Raw genomic sequence first — 15,197 nt, forward strand, 5'->3', positions numbered from 1 at the left:
GGTTAACAGTCAGTCATATAGAATGTGATGTGTATAGTCCTACAACGTTATTGTGAGAGAATAATGTAAGAAAATCCAATGTTGAGAATGTATTTAGTCTGCCAAATAGTTGTCCGCTCTAAGCTACAAGATATCAGTGTAGTAAAATGATAAAAGCGTATAGGTCTGCCCATCATGAACAAGACAGATGAGAGAGAAAATATTTGAAAGAATTTTAAAAAGTTATTTTGGGACATGTATAGGCCTATTTCTTAAGATGAATTACAAGTAAAAAATCATATACCATGTAAACAGAGCCCAACCGTTGCCCAAAAATCAACCCATCAACAGTGTTATAGCTCTCCACATACTGTACTTTGAAACATTTCGTTATGAATCATTATACATTGTGGATTTTCACCTGCAGTTTAACAGAAATGCATTCAGTCATTGAACTACAAACTCAGTTGAAGACACACTATTGACGTTTAGTTGTGAATTGTTTACATCAAATTTTGACTTAATTTCTGGACAATATTAATGTCCATTTGGGGGACCACTTTTGGATCAAGAGCACCCCCAGAGGCACAAGTTCCATATATCCTCTTTAATTATTCTCATTACATGTGACCTAAGAAAGTATTCGGATCCGAAATCGGAATGTAAATTGATGGGCATAGGGACCCTGCAGATGCATTGTTCCTTGTGCATTCATCTTTTCTATGGTCTCTCCCCAATGATGTGTATAAACCCTGGATTGCTGATGCTTTGTAATGGCCAATGAGAGGCTTTGAAGCCACAGGCCGCCACATTGGCACATCCCAGAAAGAGCAGTCCTCCATAGGAATGAATGGAATTCTACAATATTTCAATAAAATGTTTCAAGGACACAATTTCATGTATTTAAGTAATTCTTTGTTGTGGTGGGGGCAGTAACATTAACACTCTCAAAATATAAAATGTTCATGTTCAATTCAATTCATATAATTTGCATGTATGCATTAAGGTGTCTGTAATAGAATATATTTGTCAAATGAAGGAGGAGTACCAAAATGGCTGTGCGATGGCTTCAAAGCAGCGCCCCCCTCTTAGTCATCTAAGGTTAATACATATTATGGTCTCCTCTTCTATTAAATTGATTTGGACTGCATTTGCTCTAACAGTCTTGAAGTCAGCATGGACATGAATTTGTCAGCGCGTTGTGCTTTGGTTCTTTTTCTGTTGGCATTTGTAGATTTGAAAATAGTCTCTGCTGCAGAACCGGGAGGCACATCTACAGGTGAGTTGTTCTAATTAGCCTACTTTGCATTATTTGTCATGAAACAAACTGTGACAATTTGATGATTTATTTTAAGAAGCCTGCTACACTTGACTTAGGTGTTAAAGCCTACCTAATTGGTTATAAACAATAGCCTATAATGGTGCATAGCCCCTTTGCAACCTATGTTGTTGCAACCTTACTAAGAAATACAAGCCAGCCATTATGACTTTGAAACAATCCAGCCTACCCTTGGCCATTTTACGCATACACTGTCAAATAAATTCTAGTTGTTTCAACAAATGATTATGAAGTAAGTGGTTCCAAAGCCTTTTTCAGTTTATTCAACTTCTAGATAAAAGTGTTACCTGAACTTAACATTTTTAGTTGGCCCAAACTTAGCTCCAACTTGAGAAAACGTATGCAACAATTCAGTCAACATATAATGATGTGTTTGTCAATTTGTCTCATATGTTCATTTAACTAGAAATGATTATTTCTGCATCTTAATAGCACTGTTTGTGTGTCTGTGTGTAACTAGCTGCACAGCCCATTTTAGTTAACATACAATGTTTTCAACCTACTTATTTGGACCAATAGATTGTGAGTGTTCAGAAGGCTGTCATGCATTTTCATGGGTGTTATGGGGGAAACATTGATAATGGGGGACAAATGTCTCCAAAACTATTAATTAGACACAAAATTACTTGGAGTATGGCCTACAAACCTTCCAGAGATGCAAATGCATATTTGTCAAATCCATCTCGACCCAAATATGATAGATTTTCATAAATTGGTTCAGTCCAATTGTGTCTATGTTCATGTCTCTTTGTGGCAAGTTGGGTTCCCTGACATCTGCTCAAATTGTGTTGTCCCCAAGAAAAGCCTGGAGTGTGCCCTACACCATCGGGCCCGGGGCTTTGTGTAGAGTCATGTTCCCATGACAGGGACTGCCCCAATGATAAAAAATGCTGCTCCAATGGATGTGGGCATGTCTGCATTGCACCGTACACAGGTAGGATATGGTCCCAGAGTGACAGATACACACATCCATTGCATTCATTATTGCTGCATTACTCTGGAATCAAGAAAGATGGAGCTTGTAATGTACATTTCATACACATAGATCAATATATTTCACTTACACTCTCTTTAGAGCTGAGACACTCAATTAAGAAGATTTCTGAGAGCCATGTAGGTATTTAGAGTCAGTGTAGGCTGACAAGTTGCTACCATAAACCTTTTGTAATGGGGAAATGAAGATCAGTAAAGATCATATTTAGTTTAGAGTGATCAACAAAAATGTTTAGCGTATACAGTTTATAATACACATGGTTCCAGTTTTTCTTGTGACATTCAAGGTGTGGGTTGATGGTCACTAGACTTGATGATGAATGTTATGGATTGTTCTCATATCTGTTGATAGTGATTGACGCCAGACTGGAGGTCCCAGTAAAAGGACCGAGGACACACTGATTATTCACTGTTGTATTGTACTGATGACATTCTGTGACCACTGTGTGATTCTGTAGCAGCTAACATTTATCGTAACGTTCTCCACACAAATATTACAGATTTTCAGAAAATGGTTCAGTGTAATTGTGTCCATGTTCATGTGTCTTTGTGGTAAGTCGTGTTCCCTGACATGTCTGCTCAAATTGTGTTGTCCCAAAGCAAAGCCTGGAGTGTGCCCTCGTAGACGATGGGGTTCAGGGACGTGTGCAGAGTTATGTTCCCATGACAGTGACTGCCCCAATGATGAAAAATGCTGCTACAATGGATGTGGGCATGACTGCATTGCACCGTACACAGGTAGGATATGGTCCCAGAGTGACAGATACACACATCCATTGCATTCATTATTGCTGCATTACTCTGGAATCAAGAAAGATGGAGCTTGTAATGTACATTTCATACACATAGATCAATATATTTCACTTACACTCTCTTTAGAGCTGAGACACTCAATTAAGAAGATTTCTGAGAGCCATGTAGGTATTTAGAGTTTTATATATATATATATATATATATCATAAACATTTTGTAATGGGGACATTTAAGACCAGTAAAGCTCATATTTAATTTAGAGTGATCAACACAATGTTTAGTATAGAGCTTCTGTAATACACATGATTTCCATTGTTTTTCTTGTGACATTCAAGGTGTGGGTTGATGGTCACTAGACTTGATGATGAATGTTATGGATTGTTCTCATATCTGTTGATAGTGATTGACGCCAGACTGGAGGTCCCTGTAAAAGGACAGAGGACACACTGATTATTCACTGTTGTATTGTACTGATGACATTCTGTGACCACTGTGTGATTCTGTAGCAGCTAACATTTATCGTAATGATCTCCACACAAATATTACAGATTTTCAGAAAATGGTTCAGTGTAATTGTGTCCATGTTCATGTTACTTTGTGGTAAGGTGTGTTCCCTGACATGTCTGCTCAAATTGTGTTGTCCCAAAGCAAAGCCTGGAGTGTGCCCTCGTAGACGATGGGGTTCAGGGACGTGTGCAGAGTTCTGTTCCAATGACAGTGACTGCCCCAATGATGAAAAATGCTGCCACAATGGATGTGGGCATAACTGCATTGCACCGACACAGGTAGGATATGGTCCCAGAGTGACAGATACACACATCCACTGCATTCATTATTGCTGCATTACTCTGGAAACAAGAAAGCTGGGGCTTGTACATTTCATACACATAGATAGATATTTTTCACATACACTCTTTAGAGCTGAGACACTCAATTAAGACGATTTTCAAGATCCATGCAGGCCTTTAGAGTATATACCAATGTTATGCAACATCTATACACTCTGAGTATACCAAACTTGAGGAACACTTTCCTATTTTTGAGTTGCACCCCCTTTTGCCCTAAGAAAAGCCTCAATTCATCAGGGCATGGGGTCTACAAGGTGTTTAAAGCGTTCCATAGGGATGCTGGCCCATGTTGACTCTAATGCTTCTCACAGTTGTGTCATGTTGGCTAGATGTCCGTTGGTTGGTGGACTGTTGTCGGCAGGGTAGCCTAGTGGTTAGAGCGTCGGACTAGTAACCGAAAGGTTGCAAGAGCAAATCCCTGAGCTGACAACGTAAAAATCTGTCGTTAAGAACAAGGCAGTTAACCCACTGTTCCTAGGCCGTCATTGAAAATAATATTTTTTTCTTAACTGACTTGCCTAGATAAATGAAAGTAAAATATTTCAGGGAAAAAGGATTTTGGGAATATCAGGCTGAGACTTCAGAGGAGTAGCAACATACGTTTCTTACGATACAGCAATTCACAACTTTAAGCTGACAATTTGTCAAGGGCCACCAACAAAATTCCAACTCATTGTAATAGTAAGACCTCAATGGAAAGAATCAGTGTACGGATGATTTCCAGTGTTCTACTTGTGACACTCAAGGTGTGGATTGATGGTCACTAGACTTGATGCTGAATGTTATGGATTGTTCTCATATCTGTTGATAGAGGTTCACCCCGGACTTGAGATATAAGGGCCGAGGACACACTGATTATTCACTGTTATGTTGTATTGATGACATTCTGTGAACACTGTGATTCTGTAGCAGCTGACAGCCTGTTTGTTTTGACTTCCTACAAGCCTCTAGAGCTGGTGTTTACAGAACATTTGGTGCTGTCTGATTAGAATGTAAAGGGCATGTCTCCAAGATGCCAGTTAGACATTTCTATGCTTCTGTGCTGAAGTGTCTCCCTGTTGCAGCTTGTAATAAGCTGGATATAATTATTTTCTAAATAAAAAATAATTAATATTAACCAATCCACCTCTTTGGAGGACACAAATATTTTGGAGTTTTACAGCTTTTTTGCTGTATATTCATGTACACACATTTTACATATACATTTTATCTTTTATATTTAATTTATTTTACCTTTATTTAACCAGGCAAGTCAGTTAAGAACAAATTCTTATTTTCATATGGATATCGGCAGTGTATCAAATCAAAATCGGTAGTGTATCAAATACTTGTTCTCCCCACTGTACATGCACATACATTGTACATATACATTTTACATGTATCGATTTATTATGGATAGATTTGATTGACTTTATCTGCAACTGCTTTTCTCGATTGTTACCCTGGAAATTCCTATTACACGTATGTTTCTACTGTATAACTGACAACTTTTAATTTGTTACCATAGTGAAGCCCGGTCGCTGTGTCCTGCCCAACGGGACCTACATGTGTGCCGAGTACTGTTACAAAGATGGCCAGTGCCCCGAGGAACAGATGTGTTTCTGGATATGTTGATTCTATGCCTGCAGTGAGCCATTGAAGCTTTATTGGAAATTCTTATTAGTTTTAAGAAATAAGTAGAAAATACAAATCATTACATGTACAATTATGTCTATGAAAACTGATGATTTTATGCAATAATAAATATGAAAAATGATCATAGCTTTTATGGAAACTGGACAATTTTCATGGGCAGTATGTGAATTGACAAACTCAATGTGGACTGCTGAATTTGAATAAAACAAGATTTTGAACACCTGTGCTTGGTTTTTTAGGGGGTTATTTGAGACTCGTGTGGTGCTCATGTGAATATCCTTCATTTTCCGGCTTCAGACCAATGCCTGTTCTCAGTTTAAACATTGTTTTTTGGTTTTAACTTCAATGGTTTTTACACCGGAAGGTGATCGTGCAACCTTATTATAGAACATTATAATTAAGCAAAAATGCACAAGGAGGTGTGGTATACGGCCAATATACCATGCTAAGGACTGTTCTTAGCACGTGCCTTGACATACATTTACATTTACATTTAAGTCATTTAGCAGACGCTCTTATCCAGAGCGACTTACAAATTGGTGCATTCACCTTATGACATCCAGTGGAACAGTAGTGCATCTAAATCTTTTAAGGGGGGGTGAGAGGGATTACTTTATCCTATCCTAGGTATTCCTTAAAGAGGTGGGGTTTCAGGTGTCTCCGGAAGGTGGTGATTGACTCTGCTGTCCTGGCGTCGTGAGGGAGTTTGTGCCACCATTGGGGGGCCAGTGCAGCGAACAGTTTTGACTGGGCTGAGCGGGAACTGTACTTCCTCAGTGGTAGGGAGGCGAGCAGGCCAGAGGTGGATGAACGCAGTGCCCTTGTTTGGGTGTAGGGCCTGATCAGAGCCTGGAGGTACTGAGGTGCCGTTCCCCTCACAGCTCCGTAGGCAAGCACCATGGTCTTGTAGCGGATGCGAGCTTCAACTGGAAGCCAGTGGAGAGAGAGGAGGAGCGGGGTGACGTGAGAGAACTTGGGAAGGTTGAACACCAGACGGGCTGCGGCGTTCTGGATGAGTTGTAGGGGTTTAATGGCACAGGCAGGGAGCCCAGCCAACAGCGAGTTGCAGTAATCCAGACGGGAGATGACAAGTGCCTGGATTAGGACCTGCGCCGCTTCCTGTGTGAGGCAGGGTCGTACTCTGCGGATGTTGTAGAGCATGAACCTACAGGAACGGGCCACCGCCTTGATGTTAGTTGAGAACGACAGGGTGTTGTCCAGGATCACGCCAAGTTTCTTAGCGCTCTGGGAGGAGGACACAATGGAGTTGTCAACCGTGATGGCGAGATCATGGAACGGGCAGTCCTTCCCCGGGAGGAAGAGCAGCTCCGTCTTGCTGAGGTTCAGCTTGAGGTGGTGATCCGTCATCCACACTGATATGTCTGCCAGACATGCAGAGATGCGATTCGCCACCTGGTCATCAGAAGGGGGAAAGGAGAAGATTAATTGTGTGTCGTCTGCATAGCAATGATAGGAGAGACCATGTGAGGTTATGACAGAGCCAAGTGACTTGGTGTATAGCGAGAATAGGAGAGGGCCAAGAACAGAGCCCTGGGGGACACCAGTGGTGAGAGCACGTGGTGTGGAGACGGATTCTCGCCACGCCACCTGGTAGGAGCGACCTGTCAGGTAGGACGCAATCCAAGCGTGGGCCGCGCCGGAGATGCCCAACTCGGAGAGGGTGGAGAGGAGGATCTGATGGTTCACAGTATCGAAGGCAGCCGATAGGTCTAGAAGGATGAGAGCAGAGGAGAGAGAGTTAGCTTTAGCAGTGCGGAGCGCCTCCGTGATACAGAGAAGAGCAGTCTCAGTTGAATGACTAGTCTTGAAACCTGACTGATTTGGATCAAGAAGGTCATTCTGAGAGAGATAGCGGGAGAGCTGGCCAAGGACGGCACGTTCAAGAGTTTTGGAGAGAAAAGAAAGAAGGGATACTGGTCTGTAGTTGTTGACATCGGAGGGATCGAGTGTAGGTTTTTTCAGAAGGGGTGCAACTCTCGCTCTCTTGAAGACGGAAGGGACGTAGCCAGCGGTCAGGGATGAGTTGATGAGCGAGGTGAGGTAAGGGAGAAGGTCTCCGGAAATGGTCTGGAGAAGAGAGGAGGGGATAGGGTCAAGCGGGCAGGTTGTTGGGCGGCCGGCCGTCACAAGACGCGAGATTTCATCTGGAGAGAGAGGAGAGAAAGAGGTCAGAGCACAGGGTAGGGCAGTGTGAGCAGAACCAGCGGTGTCGTTTGACTTAGCAAACGAGGATCGGATGTCGTCGACCTTCTTTTCAAAATGGTTGACGAAGTCATCTGCAGAGAGGGAGGAGGGGGAGGGGGGGAGGAGGATTCAGGAGGGAGGAGAAGGTTGCAAAGAGCTTCCTAGGGTTAGAGGCAGATGCTTGGAATTTAGAGTGGTAGAAAGTGGCTTTAGCAGCAGAGAGAGAAGAGGAAAATGTAGAGAGGAGGGAGTGAAAGGATGTCAGGTCCGCAGGGAGGCGAGTTTTCCTCCATTTCCGTTCGGCTGCCCGGAGCCCTGTTCTGTGAGCTCGCAATGAGTCGTCGAGCCACGGAGCGGGAGGGGAGGACCGAGCCGGCCTGGAGGATAGGGGACATAGAGAGTCAAAGGATGCAGAAAGGGAGGAGAGGAGGGTTGAGGAGGCAGAATCAGGAGATAGGTTGGAGAAGGTTTGAGCAGAGGGAAGAGATGATAGGATGGAAGAGGAGAGAGTAGCGGGGGAGAGAGAGCGAAGGTTGGGACGGCGCGATACCATCCGAGTAGGGGCAGTGTGGGAAGTGTTGGATGAGAGCGAGAGGGAAAAGGATACAAGGTAGTGGTCGGAGACTTGGAGGGGAGTTGCAATGAGGTTAGTGGAAGAACAGCATTTAGTAAAGATGAGGTCGAGCGTATTTCCTGCCTTGTGAGTAGGGGGAAGGTGAGAGGGTGAGGTCAAAAGAGGAGAGGAGTGGAAAGAAGGAGGCAGAGAGGAATGAGTCAAAGGTAGACGTGGGGAGGTTAAAGTCGCCCAGAACTGTGAGAGGTGAGCCGTCCTCAGGAAAGGAGCTTATCAAGGCATCAAGCTCATTGATGAACTCTCCGAGGGAACCTGGAGGGCGATAAATGATAAGGATGTTAAGCTTGAAAGGGCTGGTAACTGTGACAGCATGGAATTCAAAGGAGGCGATAGACAGATGGGTAAGGGGAGAAAGAGAGAATGACCACTTGGGAGAGATGAGGATCCCGGTGCCACCACCCCGCTGACCAGAAGCTCTCGGGGTGTGCGAGAACACGTGGGCAGACGAAGAGAGAGCAGTAGGAGTAGCAGTGTTGTCTGTGGTGATCCATGTTTCCGTCAGTGCCAAGAAGTCGAGGGACTGGAGGGAGGCATAGGCTGAGATGAACTCTGCCTTGTTGGCCGCAGATCGGCAGTTCCAGAGGCTACCGGAGACCTGGAACTCCACGTGGGTCGTGCGCGCTGGGACCACCAGATTAGGGTGGCCGCGGCCACGCGGTGTGGAGCGTTTGTATGGTCTGTGCAGAGAGGAGAGAACAGGGATAGACAGACACATAGTTGACAGGCTACACAAGAGGCTACGCTAATGCAAAGGAGATTGGAATGACAAGTGGACTACACGTCTCGAGTGTTCAGAAAGTTAAGCTTACGTAGCAAGAATCTTATTGACTAAAATGATTAAAATGATACAGTACTGCTGAAGTAGGCTAGCTGGCAGAGGCTGCGTTGTTGACTATGTAGGCTAGCTGGCATTGGCTGCGTTGTTGACACTACACTAATCAAGTCGTTCCGTTGAGTGTAATAGTTTCTACTGTGCTGCTATTCGGGGCTAGCTGGCTAGCTAGCAGTGTTGATTACGTTACGTTGCGTTAAAAGAACGACAATAGCTGGCTAGCTAACCTAGGAAATCGCTCTAGACTACACAATTATCTTTGATACAAAGACGGCTATGTAGCTAGCTATGTAGCTAGCTACGATCAAACAAATCAAGCCGTTGTACTGTAATGAAATGAAATGAAAAATGTGATACTACCTGTGGAGCGAAGCGAAATGCGACCGGATTGTTGAGTGCAGAAGTTCTGTTCGGTAGACGTTGGCTAGCTGTTGGCTAGCTGTTGGCTAGCTAGCAGAGTCTCCTACGTTAAGGATGACAAATAGCTGGCTAGCTAACCTCGGTAAATTAAGATAATCACTCTAAAACTACACACTCTAAACTACACAATTATCTTGGAGACGAAGACAGCAAAGACAACTATGTAGCTAGCTAACACTACACTAATCAAGTCGTTCAGTTGAGTGTAATAGTATAGCTGCTAATCGGTAGACGGTGGACTAGCTAACGGTGGACGTTAGCTAGCTGGCTAGCTGCAGGGCAGTGTAGACTGCGTTAGGACGACGGAATACGATAATTACGCAATTATCTATGATACAAAGACGGCTATGTAGCTAGCTATGTAGCTAGCTACGATCAAACAAATCAAGCCGTTGTACTGTAATGAAATGAAATGAAAAATGTGATACTACCTGTGGAGCGAAGCGAAATGCGACCGGATTGTTGAGTGCAGAAGTTCTGTTCGGTAGACGTTGGCTAGCTGTTGGCTAGCTAGCAGAGTCTCCTACGTTAAGGACGACAAATAGCTGGCTAGCTAACCTCGGTAAATTAAGATAATCACTCTAAAACTACACACTCTAAACTACACAATTATCTTGGATACGAAGACAGCAAAGACAACTATGTAGCTAGCTAACACTACACTAATCAAGTCGTTCAGTTGAGTGTAATAGGCTAGCTGCAGGGCAGTGTAGACTGCGTTAGGACGACGAAATACGATAATTACGCAATTATCTATGATACAAAGACGGCTATGTAGCTAGCTAAGAAGAAATTGCTAAGATTAGACAAATCAAACCGTTGTACTATAATGAAATGTAATGTAATGTAATACTACCTGCGGACCGAGTGCAGATGCGACCGCTCGCTCCAGCCCTTAGCCGTGGTATATTGGCCATATACCACAAACCCCCGAGGTTCCTTATTGCTATTATAAACTGATTACCAACGTAATTGAAGCTGTAAAAATAAATGTTTTGTCATACCCGTGGTATATGGCCTGATATTCCACGGCTGTCAGCCAATCAGCATTCGGGGCAAGTACCACCCACTTTATAATATAGTTTAACACATGCTCTCCTTGTGAATCTTCACGATGTTGTACGTTTTATTTATTGATAAGATCCATGCTTATAATCATACTGATCATTGCTCACAGAAAATTGGCGAGAGCAAGGAAACAAAGACTGAAGCAAATATTTGCTATGTGATTACACAATGTAGCTGGCTAAATAGACGACTACACGAGCCGGAAATATGGCCGAGCTGTTCTCAGTTGAAGGGTTCTGAAATATTCTCTCTCGCTGAGTCGAGTTGTGACCGTGAATATCGTCATCCATCTCGGTGGAAACAACTTGGACACACAAGGGGACAGCCCTGGTGCGTCAGATATGAGATGATTTGGAGGTAGTCCGCATGTCCCCTGGGACAATGGTGAGCTACTCTGACATCAAACAGTGGAAGATTTGCATGTTCCTCCGTGGCAGGCGCATGCCCACAATCCACCACTTTGCGTTAAATCACTGTGTCCCTGGGCAGTACCATAGGGCAGGGTTTTTCCCAAACTCGGTCCTGGGGCTCCTCCTGGGTTCACGTTTTGGTTTTTGCTCTAGCTCTACACAGCTGATGAAAATAATCAAAGCTTGATGATGAGTTGGTTATTTGAATCAGCTGTGTAGTGCTAGGGCAAAACCCCCAAATGTGCGCCCAGTGGTACCCATGTTAACAACCATTCCTGAACCTGACTCCAAAAACAAGCCACCGATGGACAGTACCAAAATAGATACTCTATTGATTCTGTTCAATGCCCCATATACTGAGCATTCTTTTTGTAGCGGGAATCTTATATAATAGCTTAAATTGAAAAGAAAGGATTGATGCTTCAATTGTTACTTTGTATATTACTTCAATAAATCTGATGCCATGGTATTGGGATATCGAAAATCTGTTCCCAACTATCTTGAATTTTATGCGGTTTAGTTGTCAACCCTCTTGACCATAAGTGAAAGTGATACATGTTACGATTTATATCGGTCATTTTAAGCCCTTTACGATGAATTCATTCCTTTCTCTTTTAAGTAATTTTCTCTTCCATTTTTGTGGCAGAGCTGCGATGAACTGGTTATAATTTTGTAATGAGCATACATGTCCTTATACCGTGATTAATTGCTTGTGTGACATAATTTGACCTTTGTTGTTTACAATGTCATTCATTAACATGATACCTTCCTTATACATTCTCTACAAGAAAATGTTTTTTCCTCTATCGGTACTTTCGAGATTTGACATTATTTGCTGTAATATAGCCTATGTTCTGCCTCTTCTGGAGGATAACATTTAAATAGTAGCCTACTCTGTTTGGCTTCATTTAAAAATGATACTTTAAACAGAGTTCCATTGTCAATCCACCAGAAATGGATGGTTTTAATTTGTATAACCGCAAAGAGAACCGTTTTGAAAATGGCTGTCTAGCACAGGTGGTTTGTGGCACCTTAATTGGGGCCAACAAGTGCTCAGCATATGTGGGGAACTCCTTCAAGACTGCTGGAAAAGCGTTCCAGGTGAAGCTGGTTGAGAGAATGCCAAGCGTGTTCAAAGCTGTCATCAAGGCAAAGTGTGGCTACTAAGAAGAATTTAAAATATATTTTTTTATTTGTTTAACACTTTTTTGGTTACTACATGATTCCATATGTGTTATTTCATAGTTTTGATGTCTTCACTATTATTACACAATGTAGAAAATAGTAAAAAATAATAATAATAAATGAAAAAACCTGGAATGACTAGGTGTGTCCAAACTTTTGACTGGTACTGTATTTAAATGAGATATTTCTGTATTTCACTTTCAATAAATTAGCAAACATTTCTAAAATCATGTTTTCACTGTCATTATGAGATATTGTGGGTAGATGGGTGAGATTCTTTTTTAATGCTTTGCTGGTGGTGAAATTAGCAAAGGGGGGGGGGGGATTGGACTGTGAGGTTACTTTTGCAAGGGTTGGAGACTCCCAATTGCTAACATGTATAGAGAGCAATAGTAATGATGTCTCTTTGTAGGGACTAACTCCATCATGGTTCTTTGAACAAAGCCTATGGGAAAATGTATTGTGTTTTTGTAGGGTTTTTAGATAAACGCTGAAAATACGTTTTGTGGTGAAGACAGGTTTGGGAGTTCTTATACGTTTTGTTCTATGAGATAATCTTCATCAGCTAATGTCACTTTTTGCGAATTTTGAAGCATTTATGTAATTAAGAAAAGCATTTATGGACTAAAAACATTATGTTACTCAACATAATTGAGTTTCGGAATATTGTGTGCTTATTGTTTAGAAAGTATTTAGTATTTATTATGTATTTATTTATTTATTTATTTCACCTTTATTTAACCAGGTAGGCAAGTTGAGAACAAGTTCTCATTTACAATTGCGACCTGGCCAAGATAAAGCAAAGCAGTTCGACAGATACAACGACACAGAGTTACACATGGAGTAAAACAAACATACAGTCAATAATACAGTATAAACAAGTCTATATACAATGTGAGCAAATGAGGTGAGAAGGGAGGTAAAGGCAAAAAAGGCCATGGTGGCAAAGTAAATACAATATAGCAAGTAAAACACTGGAATGGTAGTTTTGCAATGGAAGAAAGTGCAAAGTAGAAATAAAAAAATAATAATGGGGTGCAAAGGAGCAAAATAAATAAATTAATTAAATACAGTTGGGAAAGAGGTAGTTGTTTGGGCTAAATTATAGGTGGGCTATGTACAGGTGCAGTAATCTGTAAGATGCTCTGACAGTTGGTGCTTAAAGCTAGTGAGGGAGATAAGTGTTTCCAGTTTCAGAGATTTTTGTAGTTCGTTCCAGTCATTGGCAGCAGAGAACTGGAAGGAGAGGCGGCCAAAGAAAGAATTGGTTTTGGGGGTGACTAGAGAGATATACCTGCTGGAGCGTGTGCTACAGGTGGGAGATGCTATGGTGACCAGCGAGCTGAGATAAGGGGGGACTTTACCTAGCAGGGTCTTGTAGATGACATGGAGCCAGTGGGTTTGGCGACGAGTATGAAGCGAGGGCCAGCCAACGAGAGCGTACAGGTCGCAATGGTGGGTAGTATATGGGGCTTTGGTGACAAAACGGATTGCACTGTGATAGACTGCATCCAATTAGTTGAGTAGGGTATTGGAGGCTATTTTGTAAATGACATCGCCAAAGTCGAGGATTGGTAGGATGGTCAGTTTTACAAGGGTATGTTTGGCAGCATGAGTGAAGGATGCTTTGTTGCGAAATAGGAAGCCAATTCTAGATTTAACTTTGGATTGGAGATGTTTGATATGGGTCTGGAAGGAGAGTTTACAGTCTAGCCAGACACCTAAGTATTTGTAGTTGTCCACGTATTCTAAGTCAGAGCCGTCCAGAGTAGTGATGTTGGACAGGCGGGTAGGTGCAGGTAGCGATCGGTTGAAGAGCATGCATTTAGTTTTACTTGTATTTAAGAGCAATTGGAGGCCACGGAAGGAGAGTTGTATGGCATTGAAGCTTGCCTGGAGGGTTGTTAACACAGTGTCCAAAGAAGGGCCGGAAGTATACAGAATGGTGTCGTCTGCGTAGAGGTGGATCAGAGACTCACCAGCAGCAAGAGCGACCTCATTGATGTATACAGAGAAGAGAATCGGTCCAAGAATTGAACCCTGTGGCACCCCCATAGAGACTGCCAGAGGTCCGGACAGCAGACCCTCCGATTTGACACACTGAACTCTATCAGAGAAGTAGTTGGTGAACCAGGCGAGGCAATCATTTGAGAAACCAAGGCTGTCGAGTCTGCCGATGAGGATGTGGTGATTGACAGAGTCGAAAGCCTTGGCCAGATCAATGAATACGGCTGCACAGTAATATTTCTTATCGATGGCGGTTAAGATATCGTTTAGGACCTTGAGCGTGGCTGAGGTGCACCCATGTCCAGCCCTGAAACCAGATTGCATAGCAGAGAAGGTATGGTGAGATTCGAAATGGTCGGTAATCTGTTTGTTGACTTGGCTTTCGGAAGACCTTAGAAAGGCATGGTAGGATAGATATAGGTCTGTAGCAGTTTGGGTCAAGAGTGTCCCCCCCCTTTGAAGAGGGGGATGACCGCAGCTGCTTTCCAATCTTTGGGAATCTCAGACGACACGAAAGAGAGGTTGAACAGGCTAGTAATAGGGGTGGCAACAATTTCGGCAGATAATTTTAGAAAGAAAGGGTCCAGATTGTCTAGCCCGGCTGATTTGTAGGGGTCCAGATTTTTCAGCTCTTTCAGAACATCAGCTGAATGGATTTGGGAGAAGGAGAAATGGGGAAGGCTTGGGCGAGTTGCTGTTGGGGGTACAGTGCTGTTGACCGGGGTAGGAGTAGCCAGGTGGAAAGCATGGCCAGCCGTAGAAAAATGCTTATTGAAATTCTCAATTATGGTGGATTTATCAGTGGTGACAGTGTTTCCTATCTTCAGTGCAGTGGGCAGCTGGGAGGAGGTGTTCTTATTCTCCATGGACTTTACAGTGTCCCAGAACT

The 15,197-nt window shown here is 42.9% G+C and overlaps 1 protein-coding gene across 1 annotated transcript; it reads left to right on the forward strand.

The window, feature by feature from the left end:
- Positions 1-1,147: 1,147 nt before the first annotated feature.
- On the forward strand, positions 1,148-5,728 carry LOC135572347 (WAP four-disulfide core domain protein 2-like). The gene is made up of 5 exons (XM_065020047.1): positions 1,148-1,258; positions 2,118-2,252; positions 2,912-3,049; positions 3,713-3,849; positions 5,420-5,728. The coding sequence occupies exons 1-5, from the start codon at positions 1,156-1,158 to the stop codon at positions 5,420-5,422; spliced, it is 516 nt and encodes a 171-aa protein (XP_064876119.1). The 5' UTR covers positions 1,148-1,155; the 3' UTR covers positions 5,423-5,728.
- Positions 5,729-15,197: the final 9,469 nt, after the last annotated feature.

This window comes from Oncorhynchus nerka, linkage group LG7 (assembly GCF_034236695.1).
Source record: "Oncorhynchus nerka isolate Pitt River linkage group LG7, Oner_Uvic_2.0, whole genome shotgun sequence".
NCBI lineage: Eukaryota > Metazoa > Chordata > Actinopteri > Salmoniformes > Salmonidae > Oncorhynchus > Oncorhynchus nerka.